The sequence below is a fragment of the Bufo gargarizans genome, chromosome 6 (assembly GCF_014858855.1).
Source record: "Bufo gargarizans isolate SCDJY-AF-19 chromosome 6, ASM1485885v1, whole genome shotgun sequence".
Lineage (NCBI taxonomy): Eukaryota > Metazoa > Chordata > Amphibia > Anura > Bufonidae > Bufo > Bufo gargarizans.
The window spans coordinates 346,360,822-346,384,071 of record NC_058085.1 but is presented as its reverse complement, the minus strand read 5'-3'; the positions used below and the strand labels follow the sequence as shown (position 1 = coordinate 346,384,071).

The window sequence follows — 23,250 nt, the reverse complement described above, 5'->3', positions numbered from 1 at the left end:
ATTTCCAACACAATTTGGTCATAACCGACTGTATGCTGCAGGATAAGCCTGTAATCACACAAGCGGTTTTTTGAGCCAAAGCCAAAAAGTGGATTCATAAGGAATGGGAAATATAACGGGAGTTCTTCTTCTCCTTCCGGCTTTGGCTAAAAAAACTGCACGTGTGTCTCTGGCCTAAGGGTATGTTCATATGGCTTAGGCTCCATTCACACGACCATATCCGTTTTCTGTTCCGCACAGTGGATACCGGCTGCGTACATCCAGCACTTTCTGCGGCACCTAGAGCCTATTCTTGAACGCAAAACGGACACGTTCTATAATTTGAAGGAACGGCCGCGCAGAGGCGGACAGCACATGGATGACATCTGTCTGCATATTTTGCGGACTCACAGAAATGAATGGGTTCGTATGCGATCAATAAAAAAAGCTGACTGGACGCGGACCCATATTATGGTCGCGTGAACGTAGCACATTTCTCCGTGTATTATGTGTGCAGCAAGTCTGAGTCGCATTGTTTCCTATTGGAATCTGCACTGCCAAGCATTCAAGAGATTTTAATATTTCACCAGCCTTATGAAAAAATGGGATGCGGATCTGTCCCGGTTTTAATTTGTGTAAAATTTAAATCATGTGAATATATCCTTGGGGTATGTTCAGACGTAGGATTTTGGGAGCTGGCTTCAGCACGGATTTGATCAAGACCGGTTTCACGGCAAATTGAAAAAACTGTGGAAGCAATCTGGATTTTGACAGTGTTAAAACCCATTCCTCCCAACCATCCCGGATCCAGCGGGACAGTCCAGGATTTCGGTGGCTGTCCCGCGGACATTGAGCGGCTGAGGTACGTCCCGCTCTCAGCTAATTGTACTGGTGAAGCAGGGGGCTGCTCCCCATTCAGCTCAGCAGGGTCGGCCTGAATCAGCCTCTGCTCCTCCAACACAGACCAGGAGCACGCTGTGTAACGGTATCCTGCCCGCTGGGGGGCGCCAGCATCGGAGGAGCTGGGTGAGTATTTACTTCCTGTGAAGGGGGCACATATCTGGGCATAAATACTGAGGGGGCACATATCTGGGCATAAATACTGTGAGGGGGCACATATCTGGGCATAAATACTGTGAGGGGGCACATATCTGGGCATAAATACTGAGGGGGCACATATCTGGGCATGAATACTGTAAGGGGGAACATATCTGGCTATAAATACTGTGAGGGGACACATATCTGGCTATAAATACTGTGAGGGCACATATCTGGGCATAAATACTGAGGGGGCACATATCTGGCTATAAATACTGTGAGGGCACATATCTGGGCATAAATACTGAGGGGGGCACATATCTGGCCATGAATACTGTAAGGGGGCACATATCTGGGCATAAATACTGTGAGGGGGCACATATCTGGCCATAAATACTGAGGGGGCACATATCTGGCCATAAATACTGAGGGGGCACATATCTGGCCATGAATACTGTAAGGGGGCACATATCTGGGCATAAATACTGTGAGGGGGCACATATCTGGCCATAAATACTGAGGGGGCACATATCTGGCCATAAATACTGAGGGGGCACATATCTGGCCATGAATACTGTAAGGGGGCACATATCTGGGCATAAATACTGTGAGGGGGCACATATCTGGGCATAAATACTGAGGGGGCACATATCTGGCCATGAATACTGTAAGGGGGCACATATCTGGCTATAAATACTGTGAGGGGGCACATATCTGGCCATAAATACTGTGAGGGGGCACATATCTGGCTATAAATACTGTGAGGGGGCACATATCTGGCCATAAATACTGTGAGGGGGCACATATCTGGGCATATTACTGTGAGGGGGCACATATCTGGCCATAAATACTGTGAGGGGGCACATATCTGGGCATATTACTGTGAGGGGGCACATATCTGGGCATATTACTGTGAGGGGGCACATATCTGGGCATATTACTGTGAGGGGGCACATATCTGGGCATATTACTGTGAGGGGGCACATATCTGGCCATAAATACTGTGAGGGGGCACATATCTGGGCATATTACTGTGAGGGGGCACATATCTGGGCATATTACTGTGAGGGGGCACATATCTGGGCATATTACTGTGAGGGGGCACATATCTGGGCATATTACTGTGAGGGGGCACATATCTGGGCATATTACTGTGAGGGGGCATATATCTGGGCATATTACTGTGAGGGGGCATATATCTGGGCATATTACTGTGAGGGGGCATATATCTGGGCATATTACTGTGAGGGGGCACATATCTGGGCATATTACTGTGAGGGAGGCTCTACCTGTAGCGACCTACTATTGGCTGCCCCCCCCCCCCCCCAATGTTTTGATACACACGACGAGGAGATGCAGCAGCGGCGGCCGTGCGGGCATCAGTGGTGACGCTGGTGCAGGGGAGCGGGGTAAGTACAATCTGTATGAGGGGCCTGGGCATTGGGGAGGGGGGCATTTTTGGGGTTAGATAACACCTTTAGGGGACTGGGTAGGTATAGCTAAGCTTTGGTCGGAGTTACAGGCTTGTCCGGTTATGGAAAAAAAAAAATCGGCAAACTAAAAAAATACGCCACCTAATAGATGCAAAGGAAGCAAACGCTTTCAGCCCGTGAATAGATCACGTAGACTAGTGGTCAATGAGGCTCCAGTCTACAGGGGCTCATGCCTCAGCTCTCTACCCCAGCACTGTCTGCTGACAGCCGCCGCGTGTCACGTGATGTAAATCGTCACGCGCAATGTTGTGTAGTCAATAAAGTTATCCTGAAAAAAAAGAAAGAAAGGAAGAAAGCTGAAGACGTGGTACCACAGGCACGCAATACCGGCTTCCCACTTCCGGGTGTTCAGGTCGGGGGCATGTTTGTAGATGGCTGTGTGGGCACCGTCTCCATACCCCTGATATGAGGAGAGTGGCGCTCGTGTTGTGTCTGTAAAGTGGAGGGGATCGGACTGTGATAGTCTGTGGAAGGACGTCTGACACGTTGACAGGTAGATTATAATAGCTGTAGAACTACAAGTCACAGCACACATTGCTAGTCTCCTATTCTATTATCGACAAGACCATACTAGTAAGTAAAGGAAAAAAAAGCACACAAAAGGTACAAGTGGTGCCTCTCTACAGTGTAATAGCCCTGATGCACAGGCGGCTCCCCCGTAATGGCCCCGAGGCGCAGGCGGCTCCCCCATAATAGCTCTGATGCGCAGGCGGGTCCCTTGTAATATCCCTGATGCGCAGGCGGGTCCCCTGTAATAGCCCTGATGCGCAGGCGGGTCCCCTGTAATAGCCCTGATGCGCAGGCGGCTCCCCTGTAATAGCCCTGATGCGCAGGCTGCTCCCCCGTAATAGCCCTGAGGCACTGGCTGCTCCCTGTAATAGCCCTGATGCGCAGGCGGCTCCCCATAATAGCCCTGATGCGCAGGCGGCTCCCCCGTAATAGCCCTGATAGGCGACTCCCCCTCAATAGCGCTGATGCGCAGGCGGCTCCCCCGTAATAGCCCTGATGCGCAGACGGCTCCCCCGTAATAGCCCTGATGCGCAGGCGGCTCCCCCGTAATAGCCCTGATGCGCAGGCGGCTCCCCCGTAATAGCCCTGATGCGCAGGCGGCTCCCCCGTAATAGCCCTGATGCGCAGGCGGCTCCCCCGTAATAGCCCTGATGCGCAGGCGGCTCCCCCGTAATAGCCCTGATGCGCAGGCGGCTCCCCCGTAGTAGCCCTGAGGCGCAGGCGGCTCCCCCGTAATAGCCCTGAGGCGCAGGCGGCTCCCCCGTAGTAGCCCTGAGGCGCAGGCGGCTCCCCCGTAATACGGACCCCGGCTGCTAGCATGCCCCCTCCCCTAGGGAAAAGTCCTATTCAAGTCCGCAAAATATACAAGAATAGGACATGTTCTATTTTTTTTTGCTGGGGGACGCTGAACAGATGTAAGGATGCCGACACAATGTGCTGTCCGCATCTTTTGCTGCCCAATGGAGATGAATGGGTCCGCATCTGATCCGCAAAAAACGCGAATCGGATGCGGGCCAAATCTACGGCTGTGTGCATGAGCCCAGAGACGTAGGTGATGCTCCAAAAAAGCATTGTGACTTTATCCCATTCAATAAAGTAGGGCAAAAGTAGACGCAGTGTTTTCCCCGGGGTTATTACCGATCAGACGTTTCTAGCATATCAATCATAATATCCTAAATCTCTGTGATGCAGTCAGTTCGGGTCGGGGAAAGCTGGAAGGTGCGGCCGACGTGTTTTCTAGGCCAAACGTGTATCCTATTCTTAGGATAGGTTGTCAGTATCTGATCAGTTTGGGTCCGACAACTGGCACCTCCACCGATCAGCTCTTTCGAAGAGGTGTGCCAGCACAGCGCCATTCTTCATATAGTGGCTGTGCATGATATTGCAGCCCAGGCCAGTTCACTTAATAGGACCAGGTCACCGATGAATGTGACATCACTGCCCTAGGCAGAGGCCACATTGCTTACCAGAGCTCCGCGTCCTGTTCAAACAGCTGATCGGTTAAAATGTTGGGAATCAGACCCCTCACCCATCAGACACTGATGACTTGGGGCTCACGCACATGACCGTATGTATTTTGCGCTCTGCAGAAAACGGATCCGCAAAAAATACAGATGATGTCCATGTGCATTCCATATTTTGCGGAAGGTAACAGCTGGCTCCTAATAGAACAGTCCGATCCTTACAATACTAGGACATGTTCTATTTTTTTGCGATACTGAATGCGCATAGAGTAACCTAATTGCTGACCCATTAAAATAAAAAGGTTTCGCATACGGTCCACAAAAAAAACCCGGAACGTATCCCGAAAAAATATGTTTGTGTGCATGACCCCTTATCCTAAAGGATAGATTATCCATATTGTACTCCCGGAAAAAACCCTTTAGGGCTGTTTCACACGAGCGAGTCCATTGCGGAAATCAAGCTCCGTATGCGAGTGTGATCCTCCGCTCTGGACTTGCAGGAGCGCACGGCATTATCATGATTTATAATGCTATGTGTCTCTGCTTGACCTTATTTCTACAGAATCACACTGACAGCTTTATGTCACTATTATTCTGTGGAAATAAGGTCAAGCAGAGACACACAGCATTATAAATCATGATAATGCCGTGCGCTCCTGCAAGTCCAGAGCGGAGGATCACACTCGCATACGGAGCTTGATTTCCGCAATGGACTCGCTCGTGTGAACCAGCCCTAAAGGGATCCTGCAAGTAATGAGCAAGAGTAATGATTTGACCGATAGGTCTACAATTATGGTTGTGTATTTTCCTAAAGATTTCTCTGTCTCCCTCTTAGGCCTCATGCACACGACCGTTGTGTGCACCCGTGGCCGTTTTCCGTTTTTTTCTGCGGCTCCATTGACTTTCAATGGGGCCGTAGAAAACTCGGCTTGTGCACCGTTTTTACACCGCGCCCGTGACCCGTGTTTCGAGGCCGTGAAAAAAATATAACCTGTCCTATTTTTTTCACGGCCAACGGTTCACGGGCCCATTCAAGTCAATGGGTCCGTGAAAGAACACGGATGCACACAAGATTGGCATCCGTGTCCGTGATCCGTGGCCGTAGGTTGCTTTCATACAGACGGATCCGAAGATCCGTCTGCATAAAAGCTTTTTCTGATCTAAGTTTTCACTTCGTGAAAACTCATTTCCGACAGTATATTCTAACACAGAAGCGTTCCCATGGTGATGGGGACGCTTCAGGTTAGAATATACTGAAAAACTGTGTACATGACTGCCCCCTGCTGCCTGGCAGGTGCTGCCAGGCAGCAGGGGGCAGACCCCCCCCCCCCCTGTTTTTAACTCATTTGTGGCCAGTGCGGCCGCCCCCCCCCCCCCCTCCCTCCCCTGTAGTTAACTTCTTGGTAGCCAGCCCCCCCTCCCTCCCCTGTAGTTAACTAATTGGTGTCCAGTGGGCCCCCCCTCCGTCCGCTATAGATAACTCATTGGTGTCCAGTGGGCCCCCCCCCTCCGTCCGCTATAGATAACTCATTGGTGTCCAGTGGGCCCCCCCTCCGTCCGCTATAGATAACTCATTGGTGTCCAGTGGGCCCCCCCTCCGTCCGCTATAGATAACTCATTGGTGGCCAGTGGGCCCTCTCCCCTCCCACCCCCTCCTAATTAAAATCGCCCCCCTATCATTGGTGGCAGTGGTGAGTACCGATCGGAGTCCCAGTGTAATCGCTGGGGCTCCGATCGGTAACCATGGCAACCGGGACGCTACTGCAGTCCCGGTTGCCATGGTAGCTTAGCAATTTGTAGAAGCTTTATACTTACCTGAAGAGCAGCGATGTCTGTGACCGGCCGGGAGCTCCTCCTACTGGTAAGTGACAGGTCTGCGCTATAAGCAATGCACCGCACAGACCTTTCACTTACCAGTAGGAGGAGCTCCCGGCCGGTCACAGACATCGCAGCTCTTCAGGTAAGTATGAAGCTTCTACAAATTGCTAAGCTACCATGGCAACCGGGACTGCAGTAGCGTCCCGGTTGCCATGGTTACCGATCGGAGCCCCAGCGATTACACTGGGACTCCGATCGGTACTCACCACTGCCACCAATGATAGGGGGGCGATTTTAATTAGGAGGGGGAGGGAGGGGAGAGGGCCCACTGGCCACCAACGAGTTATCTACAGCGGAGGGAGGGGGGGCCCACTGGACACCAATGAGTTATCTATAGCGGACGGAGGGGGGGCCCACTGGACACCAATGAGTTATCTATAGCGGACGGAGGGGGGGCCCACTGGCCACCAACGAGTTAACTACAGGGGAGGGAGGGGGGGCCCACTGGACACCAACGAGTTTACTACAGGGGAGGGAGGGGGGGGGGGCGGCCGCACAGGGGAGAGAGGGGGGGGGCGGCCGCACTGGCCACCAATGAGTTAACTACAGGGGAGGGAGGGGGGGCGGCCGCACTGGCCACCAATGAGTTAAAAACAGGGGGGGGGGGGGTCTGCCCCCCTGGCAGCACCTGCCAGGCAGCAGGGGGCAGTCATGTACACAGTTTTTCAGTATATTCTAACCTGAAGCGTCCCCATCACCATGGGAACGCCTCTGTGTTAGAATATACTGTCGGATCTGATTTTCACGATGTAGCTCATATCTGACAGTATATTCTAACATAGAGGCGTTCCCATGGTGATGGGGACGCTTCAAGTTAAAATATACCATCGGATTGGAGAAAACTCCAATCCGATGGTATAAAAGAACTCCAGACTTTACATTGAAAGTCAATGGGGACGGATCCGTTTGAAATGGCACCATATTGTGTCAACTTCAAACGGATCCGTCCCTATTGACTTGCATTGTAATTCAGGACGGATCCGTTTGGCTCCGCACGGCCAGGCGGACGCCAAAACGACTTTTTTTTCATGTCCGTGGATCCTCCAAAAATCAAGGAAGACCCACGGACGAAAAAACGGTCACGGATCATGGACCCACGGACCCCGTTTTTGCGGGCCGTGAAAAAAAACTGTCGTGTGCATGAGGCCTTAGTCTATGATCGCTTTGTGAATGAAGTCGTGTGATCCCTGTATGACGGGTTCTATGATATCTTGTAGTGGTGCCCCTTTAATGTCTCGCCTCCCATTACTGGTCGCACAATGGACATATACAGGTCCTTCTCAAAAAATTAGCATATTGTGATAACGTTCATTATTTTCTGTAATGTACTGATAAACATTAGACTTTCATATATTTTAGATTCATTACACACCAACTGAAGTAGTTCAAGCCTTTTATTGTTTTAATATTGATGATTTTGGCATACAGCTCATGAAAACCCAAATTTCCTATCTCAAAAAATTAGCATATTTCATCCGACCAATAAAAGAAAAGTGTTTTTAATACAAAAAAAAGTCAACCTTCAAAAAATTATGTTCAGTTATGCACTCAATACTTGGTCGGGAATCCTTTTGCAGAAATGACTGCTTCAATGCGGCGTGGCATGGAGGCAATCAGCCTGTGGCACTGCTGAGGTGTTATGGAGGCCCAGGATGCTTCGATAGCGGCCTTAAGCTCATCCAGAGTGTTGGGTCTTGCGTCTCTCAACTTTCTCTTCCCAATATCCCACAGATTCTCTATGGGGTTCAGGTCAGGAGAGTTGGAAGGCCAATTGAGCACAGTAATACCATGGTCAGTAAACCATTTACCAGTGGTTTTGGCACTGTGAGCAGGTGCCAGGTTGTGCTGAAAAATGAAATCTTCATCTCCATAAAGCTTTTCAGCAGATGGAAGCATGAAGTGCTCCAAAATCTCCTGATAGCGGCTGCATTGACCCTGCCCTTGATAAAACACAGTGGACCAACACCAGCAGCTGACATGGCACCCCAGACCATCACTGACTGTGGGTACTTGACACTGGACTTCAGGCATTTTGGCATTTCCCTCTCCCCAGTCTTCCTCCAGACTCTGGCACCTTGATTTCCGAATGACATGCAACAGTCCAGTGCTGCTTCTCTGTAGCCCAGGTCAGGCACTTCTGCCGCTGTTTCTGGTTCAAAAGTGGCTTGACCTGGGGAATGTGGCACCTGTAGCCCATTTCCTGCACACGCCTGTACATGGTGGCTCTGGATGTTTCTACTCCAGACTCAGTCCACTGCTTCCGCAGGTCCCCCAAGGTCTGGAATCGGTCCTTCTCCACAATCTTCCTCAGGGTCCGGTCACCTCTTCTCGTTGTGCAGCGTTTTCTGCCACACTTTTTCCTTCCCACAGACTTCCCACTGAGGTGCCTTGATACAGCACTCTGGGAACAGCCTATTCGTTCAGAAATTTCTTTCTGTGTCTTACCCTCTTGCTTGAGGGTGTCAATGATGGCCTTCTGGACAGCAGTCAGGTCGGCAGTCTTACCCATGATTGCGGTTTTGAGTAATGAACCAGGCTGGGAGTTTTTAAAAGCCTCAGGAATCTTTTGCAGGTGTTTAGAGTTAATTAGTTGATTCAGATGATTAGGTTAATAGCTCGTTTAGAGAACCTTTTCATGATATGCTAATTTTTTGAGATAGGAATTTGGGGTTTTCATGAGCTGTATGCCAAAATCATCAATATTAAAACAATAAAAGGCTTGAACTACTTCAGTTGGTGTGTATTGAATCTAAAATATATGAAAGTCTAATGTTTATCAGTACATTACAGAAAATAATGAACTTTATCACAATATGCTAATTTTTTTAGAAGGACCTGTAGACCTGTGTGTTGACGTTGAATATCCACTTTCCTTAATATTAGTAACACCCCATCCCCCCCCCGTTGAATTGTTATCTCGGTCCGACGTGTCAGCTGCATGTTATCTGGTCGGTTAATGTCCAGCACTTTTGTCACGTCACATTAGGAAGCCTGAGCAAGATGACGGCTGTGATCCAGGTGTAACTCTCCCGCACAGGAGGAGGCGGAGGCGATGCTCGTATATGTGACTCCACTTTCCAGCGGCAGATTGCGTAGGAGGTGACATGTGGACAGCCGACACGAGGAGCAGCTGACTAGGATCCTATGGCCAGGTAATTAAAACAAAGGCAAAAGTGATTTTGTCTGGGGAACACAGATCTATAGCAAAGGGTTAGGGGAAGGGTACAAAGGGGCTGCACCTAGAAAACTTTTCATCAGTCTGAAAACATCACCGTAAGCCAGTTTTCGCCACCCTGTGGCTTGGCAGCTGTTGGAAAACTACAACTCCCAGCATGCCCTGACAGCTGCAGTTGAGATGCTGAGTGTGGTAGTTTTGTCATATCTGGAGAGCCACAGATTGGCGACCTCCACTGTAGTTCTGTGTTATTGGCGACCTCCACTGTAGTTCTGTGTTATTGGCGACCTCCACTGTAGTTCTGTGTTCTTTATGACTCTCCAGCTGTTGCAAAGCTATAACCTCCAACGGTAGGCTGTGAGGGGAAGCTGGGGGTAGTAGTTTTGCAAGAGCTGAAGAGGCACAGATTGGGGAACCCTGCTGTGAGACATTGGTAGACTGTACTTTTGAGGTTGGGTAAGAGCAACTTCCATCGACATCGGTGTAGACCAAAATGTAATGCTCCAGAAGCGTATTTCCGTTTGCTACGTGGCTCCTCGGACTTTTCCAGCCATACTAAATTATTTCTGCTGCTTTCTGTTGTCGGCCCTCCTTTTAAAAATCTAAAATGTTCTAAACATAGAGACTCTGCTGTGGCATTACCGCCGCGCCACACATGGCCTCAAGGACAACTGTTTGGCTTTACTATACATAGGAAGATTACAGGATTATTTTAGGTGAATGTCATTGGATGAGCCAAATATATTATGTTACAAAAGCGGAATGATGACTGTGACTTTTTGCCAGTTTTCCCTGTAACATGCTGGCAAAACAGGAGAAAAAACTCTATTGTAGTGTTTTTTGTAATTTTTTTTTTTTCAGGACCAATCCGAAATAAATAATGCATCTTTAAAGGGCATCTGTCAGCAGTTTTGTCCCTATGACACTGGCTGACCTGTTACATGTGCGCTTGGCAGCTGAAGGCATCTGTGTTGGTCCCATGTTCATATGGTGTGAACGCTTTTACACTGTCTGGTCCTGTCAATGACAGTGCAGTGAGAGCAGAGCCTCTAGGTGCAATGGTAACACCCCCGTTGCTCCTAGTGGCTCATTTGCATATATTAAAATATGATTTTTCTCAGCAATGCGGGCACATATGAACATAGGACCAACACAGATGTTTTCAGCTGCCAAGCGCACATATAAGGCTATTTTGTCATCTGTGCTTTCCGTCATAGGATCTCAATAGTGTGTGTGGGGGGGGGGGGGGGGGACCGCTTCAGTTTTGTCCCCATTCATTGTCAATAGGGACAAAACTGAATGAAACTGAATGCTCCAAAATGCATTCCGTTCCGCTTGGTTGCATCCCCATCGCGGACAGAATAACGCTACAAGCAGCGCTTTTCTGTCCACAATGTGGTACGGAGCAAGACTGATCTGTCCTGACACACAATGTAAGTCAATGGGGACGAATCCCTATTCTCAGACACAATAGAAAACGGATCCCTCCCCCATTGACTTTCAGTGGAGTTCATGACTGATCCGTCTTGGGTATGTTAAAGATAACACAACCGGATCTGTTCATAACGGATGCAGACCGTTGTATTATCGTGACGGAAGCATTTTTGCTGATCCAGCAAAAACGCTGGTGTGAAAGTAGCCTAACAGGTCAGCCGGTTTCATAGGTACAAATCTGCTGACAGATGCCCTTTAAGAATTCATTCAGGAAGCGGGCACAAGTGTTGTTTACTTATGATCCAGTTTTTCTTTGGTCTTTTTCAGGATTAGTTTCTCCTGCTTGTTTCCCGTGTCCTGGCACTGCAGCCTGCCCTCGGTCACACAGTTTTCCCGGCAGCGAGTGGCTCTCCTGGTGATTTTTATTGTGATCTTCCTCGTTATTTTGGTGGCCGTTGTAGACCCCACAATCTGGAGCAGCAGGGCTGGGAGTGATCACCAGTTTAGGAGGTCAGTAAAATTTACCATCATTTAGCCTGGTACGTCAGTCCAGGCCATTCTATTGCCTTCACCAGATCTTAAGGAAAGTGAATTGCAAGTCAGTTGTTTAAAGGGGTTGTCTCTCATTTCAGCAAATGGCATTTATCATGTAGAGAAAGTTAATACAAGGCACTTACTAATGTATTGTGATTCTCCATATTGCCTCCTTCGCTGGCTTGATTACATTTTCCATCGCATTATACACATTATAGCAGGATAGTTTGGCAGAGCAGACACTAGCGGATCGCTAGTGTCTGACACCTAATTATGTGAAATCAAAGTGGTAGAAACCCTTTAAGGGGGTTTTAGCTAGCGGGGTTGAAGTGGTTAAAGACTTGGACACCTTTTTTTTTTTTTTTTTTTTTTTTTTTTTTTATTCATTTGATTTCTAAATGCAACGCTGAGCAATTTTCTATTATCTTACTCACTTATATAGTGCTGACATATTCTTCTGAAGCGCTTTACAGACATTATCATTGCTTACTGTCTCCAAATAAACTCACAACCTAAGGCTAGTTTCACACTAGTGATTTTAGATCCAGCAGGTGTTCGGATCGCTCTACATTCTGGCATACCACATAGCCATCCGGGCGCATTCACTATAATGGGGGCTGGTGGAGATCCAGCCCCAACCTGGCAAATGTGCCGAGAATCGGCTGGACGAAAACTGCTGAGCACAGCAAGTGTGAAACTAGCCTTAGGGCTCTTTCACACCTGCGTTCTTTTCTTCTGGCATAGAGTTCCGTCGTCGGGGCTCTATGCCGGAAGAATCCTGATCAGTTTTATCCTAATGCATTCTGAATGGAGTGAAATCCGTTCAGGATGCATCAGGATGTCTTCAGTTCCGGAACGGAACGTTTTTTGGCCGGAGAAAATACCCCAGCATGCTGCGCTTTTTGCTCCGGCCAAAAATCCTGAAGACTTGCCGCAAGGCTGGATCCGGAATGAATGCCCATTGAAAGGCATTGATCCGGATCCGGCCTTAAGCTAAACGTCGTTTCGGCGCATTGCCGGATCCGACGTTTAGCTTTTTCTCAATGGTTACCATGGCTGCCGGGACGCTAAAGTCCTGGCAGCCATGGTAAAGTGTAATGGGGAGCGGGGGAACAGCATACTTACCGTCCGTGCGGCTCCCGGGGCGCTCCAGAGTGACGTCAGGGTGCCCCAAGCGCATGGATCACGTGATCGCATGGCACGTCATCCATGCGCATGGGGCGCTCTGACGTCATTCTGGAGCGCCCCGGGAGCCGCACGGACTGTAAGTATGCTGCTCCCCTGCTCCCCACTACTACTATGGCAACCAGGACTTTAATAGCGTCCTGGCTGCCATAGTAACACTGAAAGCATTTTGAAGACGGATCCGTCTTCAAATGCTTTCAGTTCACTTGCGTTTTTCCGGATCCGGCGTGTAATTCCGGCAAGTGGAGTACACGCCGGATCCGGACAACGCAAGTGTGAAAGAGGCCCAAGTTCCCCATCAGTATGTCTTTAGAGTTAGAAAATCCAGATGACGATGCTCCTTCCCTTCTGAGAACCTGTCGTGCGCCCATACAGCAGTTTACTGTAAACTGCAAATCGGCGTAATAAATATTTAGGTTTGTTTTGTTGTTAACTAGGGATGAGTGACTCGACTTCGGATGAAACATCCGAAGTCGATTCGCATAAAACTTAGTTCTAACGAAGTTTTTTTGCGAATCGACTTAGAATGTTTCATCCAAAGTCAATTCGCTCATCACTATTGTTAACCCCTGCTGTATTGCAGGAAAAAAAATGATTAAAATGGAAAAATCTGCACACAAAAATGAAATTTTTAAATTTCAACTCCATTTTGCTTTAATATCTGTGGAACACCTAAAGGGTTAACAAAGTTTCTAAAATCAGCTTTGAATAATTAGAGGGGTGTAGCTAAAAATTTGTTTCTACTATGTAAATTCCTCAAAGTGACATATATAACTGAATTCGTCCTTAAAGGGATTCTGTCACCTCCCCTCAGCCAAAAAACGATTTAAAAGCAGCCATGCAGCACAGCTTACCTGGATTAGGCTGTGCTGTTTTATCTTGAAATCCGTCCAGCAGTTACTTCAAAAAACGACTTTGATCAATAAGGAAATGCGTCCTGAAGGTGCCCAGAGGGGCGTTTTTTTCTTCCTAGTGAGCCCAGTACCGCCCCTCTTTCAGTGCCCAGCCCGCCTTCCTTGTACTGTCTAACCGCCGCCCCCAGCCTGCCACAGCCTCCCCTCCCTCTCCTCCCCCTCCCTCACGCCGAACGAACTCTCGCACAGGCGCAGTACCCACTGAGGGCTGCGCCTGTGCGATCATCAGGAGACTGAGGGCGGCAGCTTCATCCTCGTCACTGGGCATGCGCTGAGCCCAGTGACGTCCGATGCTCGCTCTTCCCTCAGTCAGCAGGGAAGAGCGAGCATCGGACGTCACTGGGCTCGGCGCATGCCCAGTGACGAGGATGAAGCTCCTGCCCTCAGTCTCCTGCTGATCGCACAGGCGCAGCCCTCAGTGGGTACTGCGCCTGTGCGAGACTTCGTTCGGCGAGAGGGAGGGGAGGCTGTGGCAGGCTGGGGGCGGCGGTTAGACAGTACAAGGAAGGCGGGCTGGGCACTGAAAGAGGGGCGGTACTGGGCTCACTAAGAAGAAAAAAACGCCCCTCTGGGCACCTTCAGGACGCAATTCCTTATCGATCAAAGTCGTTTTTTGCAGTAACTGCTGGACGGATTTCAAGATAAAAGAGCACAGCCTAATCCAGGTAAGCTGTGCTGCATGGCTGCTTTTAAATCGTTTTTTGGCTGAGGGGAGGTGACAGAATCCCTTTAAACTTCAGTTTTTTTTAAACTTTTTCTTGAAATTGTGAAAAATAGTTTATAAAATTCTTAGACTTCTAACATCCTAAAAAATTTAAATTAAATTTACAAAATGATGCCGACATAAAGTAGACAGATGGTGAATGTTAATAAACATTTTATGAGGTGTCACTATCATTCTTAAAAGCAGAGAAATTGAAATCTCGAAAATTGCTAATTTTTCCAAATTTTCCATAATTTTTTTTGGGTGGTTTTATAAGTAAAGGTAAAACATATCTGCTCACGTTTGCCACTAAGTCTACTTTCACACTGGCGTTTTGGCTTTCCGTTTGTGAGATCTTTTCAGGGCTCTCACAAGCGGTCCAAAATGGATCAGTTTGCATTCTGAATGGAAAAGGATCAGTTCCGTCTCCATTCCGCTTTTGAAACTGAGCCAAACGGATCCGTCCTGGCACTCAATGTAAGTCAATGGGGACGGATCCGTTTTCTCTGACACGATCGAAAACTGATCCATCCTCCATTGACTTTCAATGGTGTTCAAGACTGATCCGGCCGAGATCCCGCGCCTGTGCACTGCCTCTCCGGGCCAGAGCATGCGCACTGCAATGCCCATTGTGGGCACGGCATCGCTTTAACTACTGCGCATGCGCCTGTAAACGCCCCCTTGCTGCTGGTTTTGCACCGTTCGCCCGGGGAGGCAGTGTGCAGGCGCGGGATCTCGGCCGGACCGAAGGATGACGCAAGGGAATAGGAGGGCCGCCATAAGCAGAGGCTGGGGCGGAGTAACAGTGATATGAGGCAGAGCAGCCTGGGCTCCAACACAGTGACCGCCGCCCCTGGGCACTTGCCAGTGCTCATTTGCATATGTTTTAAACTTTGTTTTTCCAGCTTCTGCATGTATAGGTGTGCTATAGCACAATGTGAGCGCTGTATATGGCCATATGGAGGTGACACTCCCTTTAACGAGCAGCCGATTGTCGGGAAGTAGCTCCTCCTCCCAGAGTCTAAATGCACCACTCTGCTCTATAAGGGCAAGGTATACTATACTGCGGGGTCCTATTACATATTGATGCACAGTCCTGTAAACCACTGCCCGGCAGTGTAATGAGCCCCGGGCCGGATCCCTCCCGCCAGCTGCTGCCGTTCCCACCGCCTCCTCACAGCTGTCTCCAGGGTCAGACCTGGCTGGGAAGTCCCATATGCCCAGTTCCTTGAGACTTGTTGAAGTGATTCCCAGTTCAGCAGCTGCTTTTCGGAGGCTTAAAAACTGCAGATGATTAAAGTCTTTTGGTAATTACTTTGTCTAACTGTTTACTCATTAGACGTCTTTCCTCTTTGTGGAAGATCATTTTGGAGAAAAACGTAATCTGGGTCATATCCTGGAGCAGACATCAAAGGGCGATGCCAGGCAGTGAAATCTTGTGAGGAATTACCATAGTACTTAATGTGCACCTGTCGCCGAGGGTGATCTGATTTGCAGGAGGGGATGCAATTTTTAAGGGGTTGTCTCATCAGGTCCTATATATGGATGTCATATGGGAATGAGGGGTCGTAACCCACTCGGAACCCCTGGTACTGGCATGGAAAGTTGTTGCACAGAGAGAGAATAAAATATAAAAATATAAAATAGTGCCCCATAAGAATGCATTATCTATAAAGATTGCAGTGTTGCATTTAATGAGTGTTGGTGTGGATTTTTGGTTGGAAGTTGCATGTGACTTCGTCATCATGAGCTGCAGTGTAGTTCACGTGCTTGTATGACATTTGGTTGTGTTGATATGGGCAAAATCAGAACTCTAAGGCCTCTTGCACACGACCGTATGCCCTCTGAGATATACGGTCCGTGAGCGGGCCATATGTCCCGAAGCGGCATTGATCGTGCGCACGGAAGCACACAGCGTTATAGATTACAATGATGCTGTGCACGTCGGGCCGCCCGCAGGACTATTGTCCCGCACTCATAAGATCATATGAATGTAGTCTAAGTGTTGCATAATATACAAGTGTATCGCCACAGCAATTTGGAACTGGCAGCAGGAGGAACAGACTAGAGGTGCAGATAAGGGTCCACACGTCTGTAGAATGGGTTCGCAATTTGCGGAACGGGTGCAGACCCATTCATTCTCTATGGGGCAGGAATGGATGCGGACAGCACACAGTGTGCTAGCTGCATTTCCGGAGCGCGCCCCCGATTTTCCGGTCCGCAGCTCCGGAAAAATATAGAACATTTTCTATTCTTGTCTGCAATTGCGGACAAGAATAGGCAGTTCTATGGGGGTGCCAGCCGGGTGTATTGCGGATCCGCAATACACTACGGACGTCTGAATGGACCCTTAAAGGGATTGTTTGGTTTCAGCAGGATACCAGACAACCACCAGCATTTGCCTGAAATAAAGAACAGACAAGTAACAGATCTCACACCGTGGCTCCGTTATTTTTGGCCGGGCACTATTTACCTGGCTGCAGCAGTGACGTTATGTCGACAACATGTTATCACTGCAGACCATCACTAGCCACAGAGGCGTACCAAACAATGCTGTCGACATGACATCGCCGCAGCGGCCAGGTAAATAGAGCCCAGCTTGGAGAACCAGAGCAGCAGCGGCGTGATCTGTTTGGTAACTACTTACCTGTAATTTATGTCCGTTTTCAGGAGGAAACCCTTTATTAAATCTCTGCATGCAGGTAATTCCTGTGAATCACCGTACTGATGGCATTGGCAGTGGAGCTGTGCATGCACCATCATCGGCGGGATGCAGTTACAAATGGCAGACAATAGGCTGCTGTCTCAGCGTGGATCTGGGACGACTAGAATCCCAGCCGGTTAATCTCAATATTAAGAGTGGTACCTAAGTTACCCCATAGGTAACTGATCTGATCACGGGGTGCCAATGGGCTGCTATGGCAGCTACACCTCATCTTACTGACAGTCGGCCTTCCAATTTAGAATGAACACTATTGATTCTAAAGCAGTCAAGCCAGAAACCGTGCATTGTGGAGTGGATCATGTGTCTTTTGCAGATCTAGATGATGGAAGGCCTTGTAAATATGAAGCGGGATCCACATCTTGCGTGCATCAGACTAGCCCTTGTCGTATGAAAGCAACTTACCTGTAACAGTTTTTGGAAATTTCCTCTATCGATATACATATACATCTTAGGCTACTTTCACACTAGCGTTCGGCTGTCCGTTCGTGAGCTCCGTTTGAAGGGGCTCACGAGCGGACCCGAACGCTTCCGTCCAGCCCTGATGCAGTCTGAATGGATGCGGATCCGCTCAGACTGCATCAGTCTGGCGGCGTTCAGCCTCCGCTCCGCTCGCCTCCGCACGGCCAGGCGGACAGCTGAACACTGCTTGCAGCGTTCAGCTGTCCGCCTGGCCGTGCGGATCCGTCCAGACTTACAATGTAAGTCAATAGGAACGGATCCGCTTGAAGATGACACCATATGGCTCAATCTTCAAGCGGATCCGTCCCCCATTGACTTTACATTGAAAGTCTGAACGGATCCGCTCAGGCTACTTTCGCACTTAGAAATTTTTCTAAGTTATTAATGCAGACGGATCCGTTCAAGCGCAAGTGTGAAAGTAGCTTTAGAAGAGTTGGTCTAGATCAGGGAAGCACAACCTGCGGTCCTCCAGCTGTTGCAAAACTACAATGCCCAGCATTCCTGGACATCCTACAGTTATCAGCCTACAGCAGGGCATGGTGGGAGTTGTAGTTCTACAACAGCTGGAGGGCCACAGGTAGAGCATCCCTTGTGTAGATCATGATGTATGAAGGGCACTAGGGTAATGATCTAATCCTAAACAATCAGTCATCACTTCCAACCCCAGAGCCTCAGCGCGGAGGAGGGACGGAGCTCTGCTAAAACGTGTTTTTATTTACATCATGTGGACATCAAGGTGCATGTGGGTCACTTACCTGGAGAACAGAATGCCTAGGATGTACTATGGGAAGTCGACGAGGCAGTGTGATGCTCTGGGCAATGTTCTGCTGGGAAACCTTGGGTCCTGGCATCATATGGATTGAACACGTACAACTTACTTAAAGGGGTTATCACATGACTAATATAAAAAATCAGACATCATATAGTACATGACAATCTCTTTCTAACAAAGCTAGAACCAGCCCTGTACCTCACATGGATCCAGAGATCTCCCCATTCATTGCTCTGCTAGATTTATATCAAGCTGACAGCTCACGGGGAGTGTCTTTTCTGCTACAGCTAAGTGGGCGTGTCTCAGCTCTCCCTATCACAGCTCAGGGGGCGTGTCTCAGCTCTCCCTATCACAGCTCAGGGGGCGTGTCTCAGCTCTCCCTATCACAGCTCAGGGGGCGTGTCTCAGCTCTCCCTTATCACAGCTCAGGGGGCGTGTCTCAGCTCTCCCTTATCACAGCTCAGGGGGCGTGTCTCAGCTCTCCCTTATCACAGCTCAGGGGGCGTGTCTCAGCGCTCCCTTATCACAGCTCAGGGGGCGTGTCTCAGCGCTCCCTTATCACAGCTCAGGGGGCGTGTCTCAGCGCTCCCTTATCACAGCTCAGGGGGCGTGTCTCAGCGCTCCCTTATCACAGCTCAGGGGGCGTGTCTCAGCGCTCCCTTATCACAGCTCAGGGGGCGTGTCTCAGCGCTCCCTTATCACAGCTCAGGAGTTAAAGGATGAAACTGAGCATGTGCGGCCTTCTCAGTGAGCAGGACAAAGAAATAAGAACAAACAGCAGGTGGCGCTATACAGATACATTTTTTTTGAATAGCTCAGTGGCTATGCTAAATTTTTTATTACATTTAATTACAAAAGAATTCAGATCCAGGTGCTGGTTTAAAAACTGTAGAATACTTTTGTGGGATAACCCATTTAAACACTGTACAGACAACTATTCCCTAATGGTCTCTTTCAGCATGAAAATGCTCCAGCCACACTGCAGAAATTGTTCAGGAATGGTTTGAGGAACATGACAGTTCAAGGTGGTGACTTGGCCTCCAAATTCCCCAGATCTCAATCTGATCGTCATCTGTGGGAACCCTCTAACCCCTTCCTGCACTGATCTCATTGATTGACCCACTCAGCGCTGCTTTCAAACGGTTATTCGCATCTTGGCCTGGTAGGAATAACATGAGTAAGTGCCGATTGGGGGAAGCGTTGTTATGGCCGAGTGGGAGTTACAGAAAGCGGCAGCTTGATTCGCTATGCTGTTTGTAAACCTCCCATTCGCTGCTATGAGAGCTACAGAAACAGAAGAGCGCAGCTAGCTTGGATGTTTCCGGAACTCTGGCCATCCCCAGCCGGCAATTTTTTTGTTTGCAAAGGTTACAAAGGCTGAGTTGGGAATAACCCTTTAAAGGGGTTGTCCGGGTTCAGAGCGGGTTCATGTTCCTCCTTTGGTATGGCGTGTTTTCTTAATGAAGTATGCTTAGGCACGATTACATGTATAGCTGTATTAGGGTCATGCAGACTTCATAATAGATTTTAGATTTGGATATATGTCGTTCATATAATGCCATTAGTAATGATAGTATTGACTTTTTGATTACTACATGTATGTTGGAGGAATGTGTGGTGGTTCCACCCCTATGTTGGTATTCTATCTTAACTTTTGGGGTTATTTGGATTATTTTATTGTTTATTTAATAATAAATTGATTTTATAGGGAAACAGTTTTTTGGCTCAGTTGCAATTTATTTGTTTTAAAGATTAATAGTAGTATCTGGGCCATGCAAGTGGCTAATTTATTGATAGGAGTGGACTATGTGTGATGACGCCCCTAATATGAGCATCAGAGTATTTCCACCTCATCACCACGACGGCTACTAGGAGATTGACCCCTGACCTCTGTAGGGGCAGGAACAGAGAGGGTTTAAATCCCCCTCCCAGCACCAGTGTTTTCCTGTCCCTACAGAGAACAGGGACAGAGAGAGAGAGAGAGAGAGAGAGAGAGTCTCCCTGTGAAGGAGATGAAGATGATGGCCGCCGTAACACCTGGTGTTTCCCCTGCCCTCCTGCGGTCCTGGTACTAATGCTGGGCAGGGGTGACTGAGGGAGGCCTCGCTCCATTACTATATGTGAGCCTCCTCCTCTGGGGCTGTAGCCGGGTGCGCGCCAAGCGCTTCAGGTAATGCGGCAGACGTCGCTTCCGGTGGACGGAGGAAGTGATGTGTTTTAGGATGCGTCTCCATTTAAAACATCGGCACAGCACATGGAAGTGCCGAACAACATAGCGTTGTGTGTGCCGACATGTCGACCGAGCCCCCTGGATGCCAACAACCAGCTCTCAATCTTCCAACTTCAGAGAACTTAAAGCGGTTTGGAAAGCTCTGAAAGCCGCAACGTACCTACTCGCGGGCCGGCATGTAAAGATCCTTTCCGACAATACTACAACAGTAGCATACCTCTCTCACCAAGGAGGGACGAGATCAGAGAAGCTGATGTCCGTGGCAAGGAAAATCTTCAATTGGACGGAGTCCCACGTAAGATCCATCTCCACGATTCACTTGAAAGGAGCACTAAACGTGGAAGTGGGCTATCTCAGTCGGCAGCTAATAGACCACACCGAATGGTCTCTAAACCAGGACGTGTTCCAGATACTAATAGAAAAATGGGGCACCCCCCAAGTGGACCTGTTCGCCTCCAAGAGGAACACAAAGGTACCAACGTTCTGTTCCTTGAATCCACGGGACAATCCCTGGGCGCTGGACGCGCTCACGATACGATGGGACTGGAACCTCTGTTATGCATTTCCACCCCTGCCTCTACTTCCCAGGATAATTTAGAAGCTCAACCGAGAGGATACAACTCTAATATTGATAGCCCCTTATTGGCCGAAGAGGAGCTGGTTCCCTTCCTTAAAGAACCTGTCAATAGAGGACCCATGGCCTCTCCCTTCCAGAAGGGACCTGCTTCATCAAGGGCCAATCTTGCACCCAAACCAGAGTTTCCTCAAATTATCAGCTTGGATCCTGAGGTCCAGAGGTTGAAATCACAGGGTCTTTCCGATCGGGTAATATCTACCCTGAAAGCGAGTATAAAGAAGGTTACCTTCTCGATCTATCTGAAGATTTGGAAGAGGTTTTGCTCCTGGATCGGTAACCCTGCCCCGAACTTAGAGCCGCCTAATTTTTAGAAGATTCAAGACTTCCTCCAGCAGGGTCTCGAATTGGGTCTTAGACCCTCCACCTTGAAAGTACAAGTCTCGGCCCTAGCTTGTTTCTTCGATCAAGATCTAGCCAACCACCGCTGGATCAGAAGATTTATGAAAGCAGCCTCTCGGCTAGGCCCTTCTCTAAAATCCCGGATCCCCAACTGGGACCTTAATACAGTGCTCACAGGCCTGACACTCACCCCTTTTGAGCCCCTGTCAAGTTGTTCCACCAAACATCTATCTCTAAAGACCACGTTTCTGGTTGCCATCACGTCCGCAAGAAGGTTAGGCGAAATTCAAGCTTTATCAATACAAGAACCCTATCTCCGCATCACCGACGATAGAATTATTCTTAAGCTAGATCCCAGGTTTCTTCCTAAAGTAGTATCCGATTTCCACCGAAACCAGGAGATAGTTTTGCCTTCCTTTTGTGGTAATCCCTCTAACAATAGAGAATCCAGTTTCTATTCACTAGATGTAAGACGCTCAGTCTTACGGTATCTTGAAGTTACAAAAGGATTCCGTAAAACCAATAATCTATTTGTCTTATTCTCAGGTAAGAATAAGGGTCTAAAAGCTTCTAGGTCTTCTCTAGCACGATGGATTAAGGATTCCATTACTATCTGTTATGAGATCCAAGGCCTTCCTTGCCCCTCAAATCTAAGAGCTCACTCTACCCGAGCTATGTCCTCCTCCCAGGCCGAGCGTGCTGGAGCTTCTCTAGAGGACATCTGTAAAGCTGCCACTTGGTCCAACATTCACACCTTTACGAAACATTATAGACTAGACCTATCTAGTTCAGACTTGTCTTTTGGACGTAAAGTCCTTTAGGCGGTCCCCCCCAAGTTATAATTTTTTATATCTCCTAGTAGCCGTCGTGGTGATGAGGTGGAAAGCCGGAATTAGACTTACCGGTAATTCAGTTTCCACGAAATCACCACGACGGCACATATTCCCTACCCTTAATCTAGTCCTTAGTTGGGAGGTTATGAAGTAATACCCTCTTGATTTATTAAATTTTTTCTCACCACCTTTTTTTCTGTCTCTGTAATTTTGGACACACTGGTGCTGGTGGTGGGAGGGGGGCTTTAAACCCTCTCTCTGTTCCTGCCCCTACAGAGGTCAGGGGTCAATCTCCTAGTAGCCGTCGTGGTGATTTCGTGGAAACTGAATTACCGGTAAGTCTAATTCCGGCTTTCATGCTCCGATGCTCTCCATTGTCCTGCGCTGTATCGTACAAGGCTAAGGCCCCTTGCAGACCAGAGTTCCTCCCACAGTGAGTCCGCATCGCAGCACCCGGCCGGACTTCCCAGCACTGACGGGATTCACATAGCATTATGCCAGTGTTATCCAATACATTTCAGAACTGTAAGGGTTACATAGCATCTTAAATCAATATAATGCTATGTATGCTAGAAGGTCAAGCCGAGAGCTGCGTTGCGGACTCGCTGTGGGAGGAACGCTCGTCTGCCTAAGGCTTTTTTGAGATCCGGTAATGTACCGGGCTCTCCAAAGGGGTAAGCTAGGCAGAGGCTTCTGCCTAGCAGTGAGCCCGGTGACGTCACTGGCACTAATAGGTGGGCTTTAGCGCTGCCCTAGTCTGTGAAACGGCTAGGGCAGTGCTAAAGCCTGCCCATCACAGCCGATGACGTCACCAAATACACTGCTGGACGGAAGCCTCCTCCTAGCTGTGTAATAATCTAAACAAAAAAGCCCTTGCCCTGTGCTATACAACACAGGGCAAGAACAGCTAATATCAGGGGGGCTGCCTGGGTGAAAATGGGGGTATGTC

The 23,250-nt window shown here is 48.8% G+C and overlaps 1 protein-coding gene across 3 annotated transcripts in view; it reads left to right on the top strand.

Moving 5' to 3' along the window:
• Positions 1–2,373: 2,373 nt before the first annotated feature.
• Positions 2,374–23,250, top strand: part of ENTPD7 (ectonucleoside triphosphate diphosphohydrolase 7) — a 35,356-nt gene continuing 14,479 nt past the window's right edge. The window contains exons 1-3 of one of the 3 annotated variants that reach the window (XM_044298172.1): positions 2,374–2,426; positions 9,348–9,513; positions 11,298–11,480. In XM_044298172.1, the coding sequence (XP_044154107.1) occupies positions 9,506–9,513; positions 11,298–11,480 (191 nt within the window). In that variant the 5' untranslated portion in view covers positions 2,374–2,426; positions 9,348–9,505. Of the gene's footprint in view, positions 2,427–2,823; positions 3,004–9,347; positions 9,514–11,297; positions 11,481–23,250 lie in introns of those variants that run through there. The other 2 variants (XM_044298173.1, XM_044298171.1) reach the window with 2 other exon arrangements.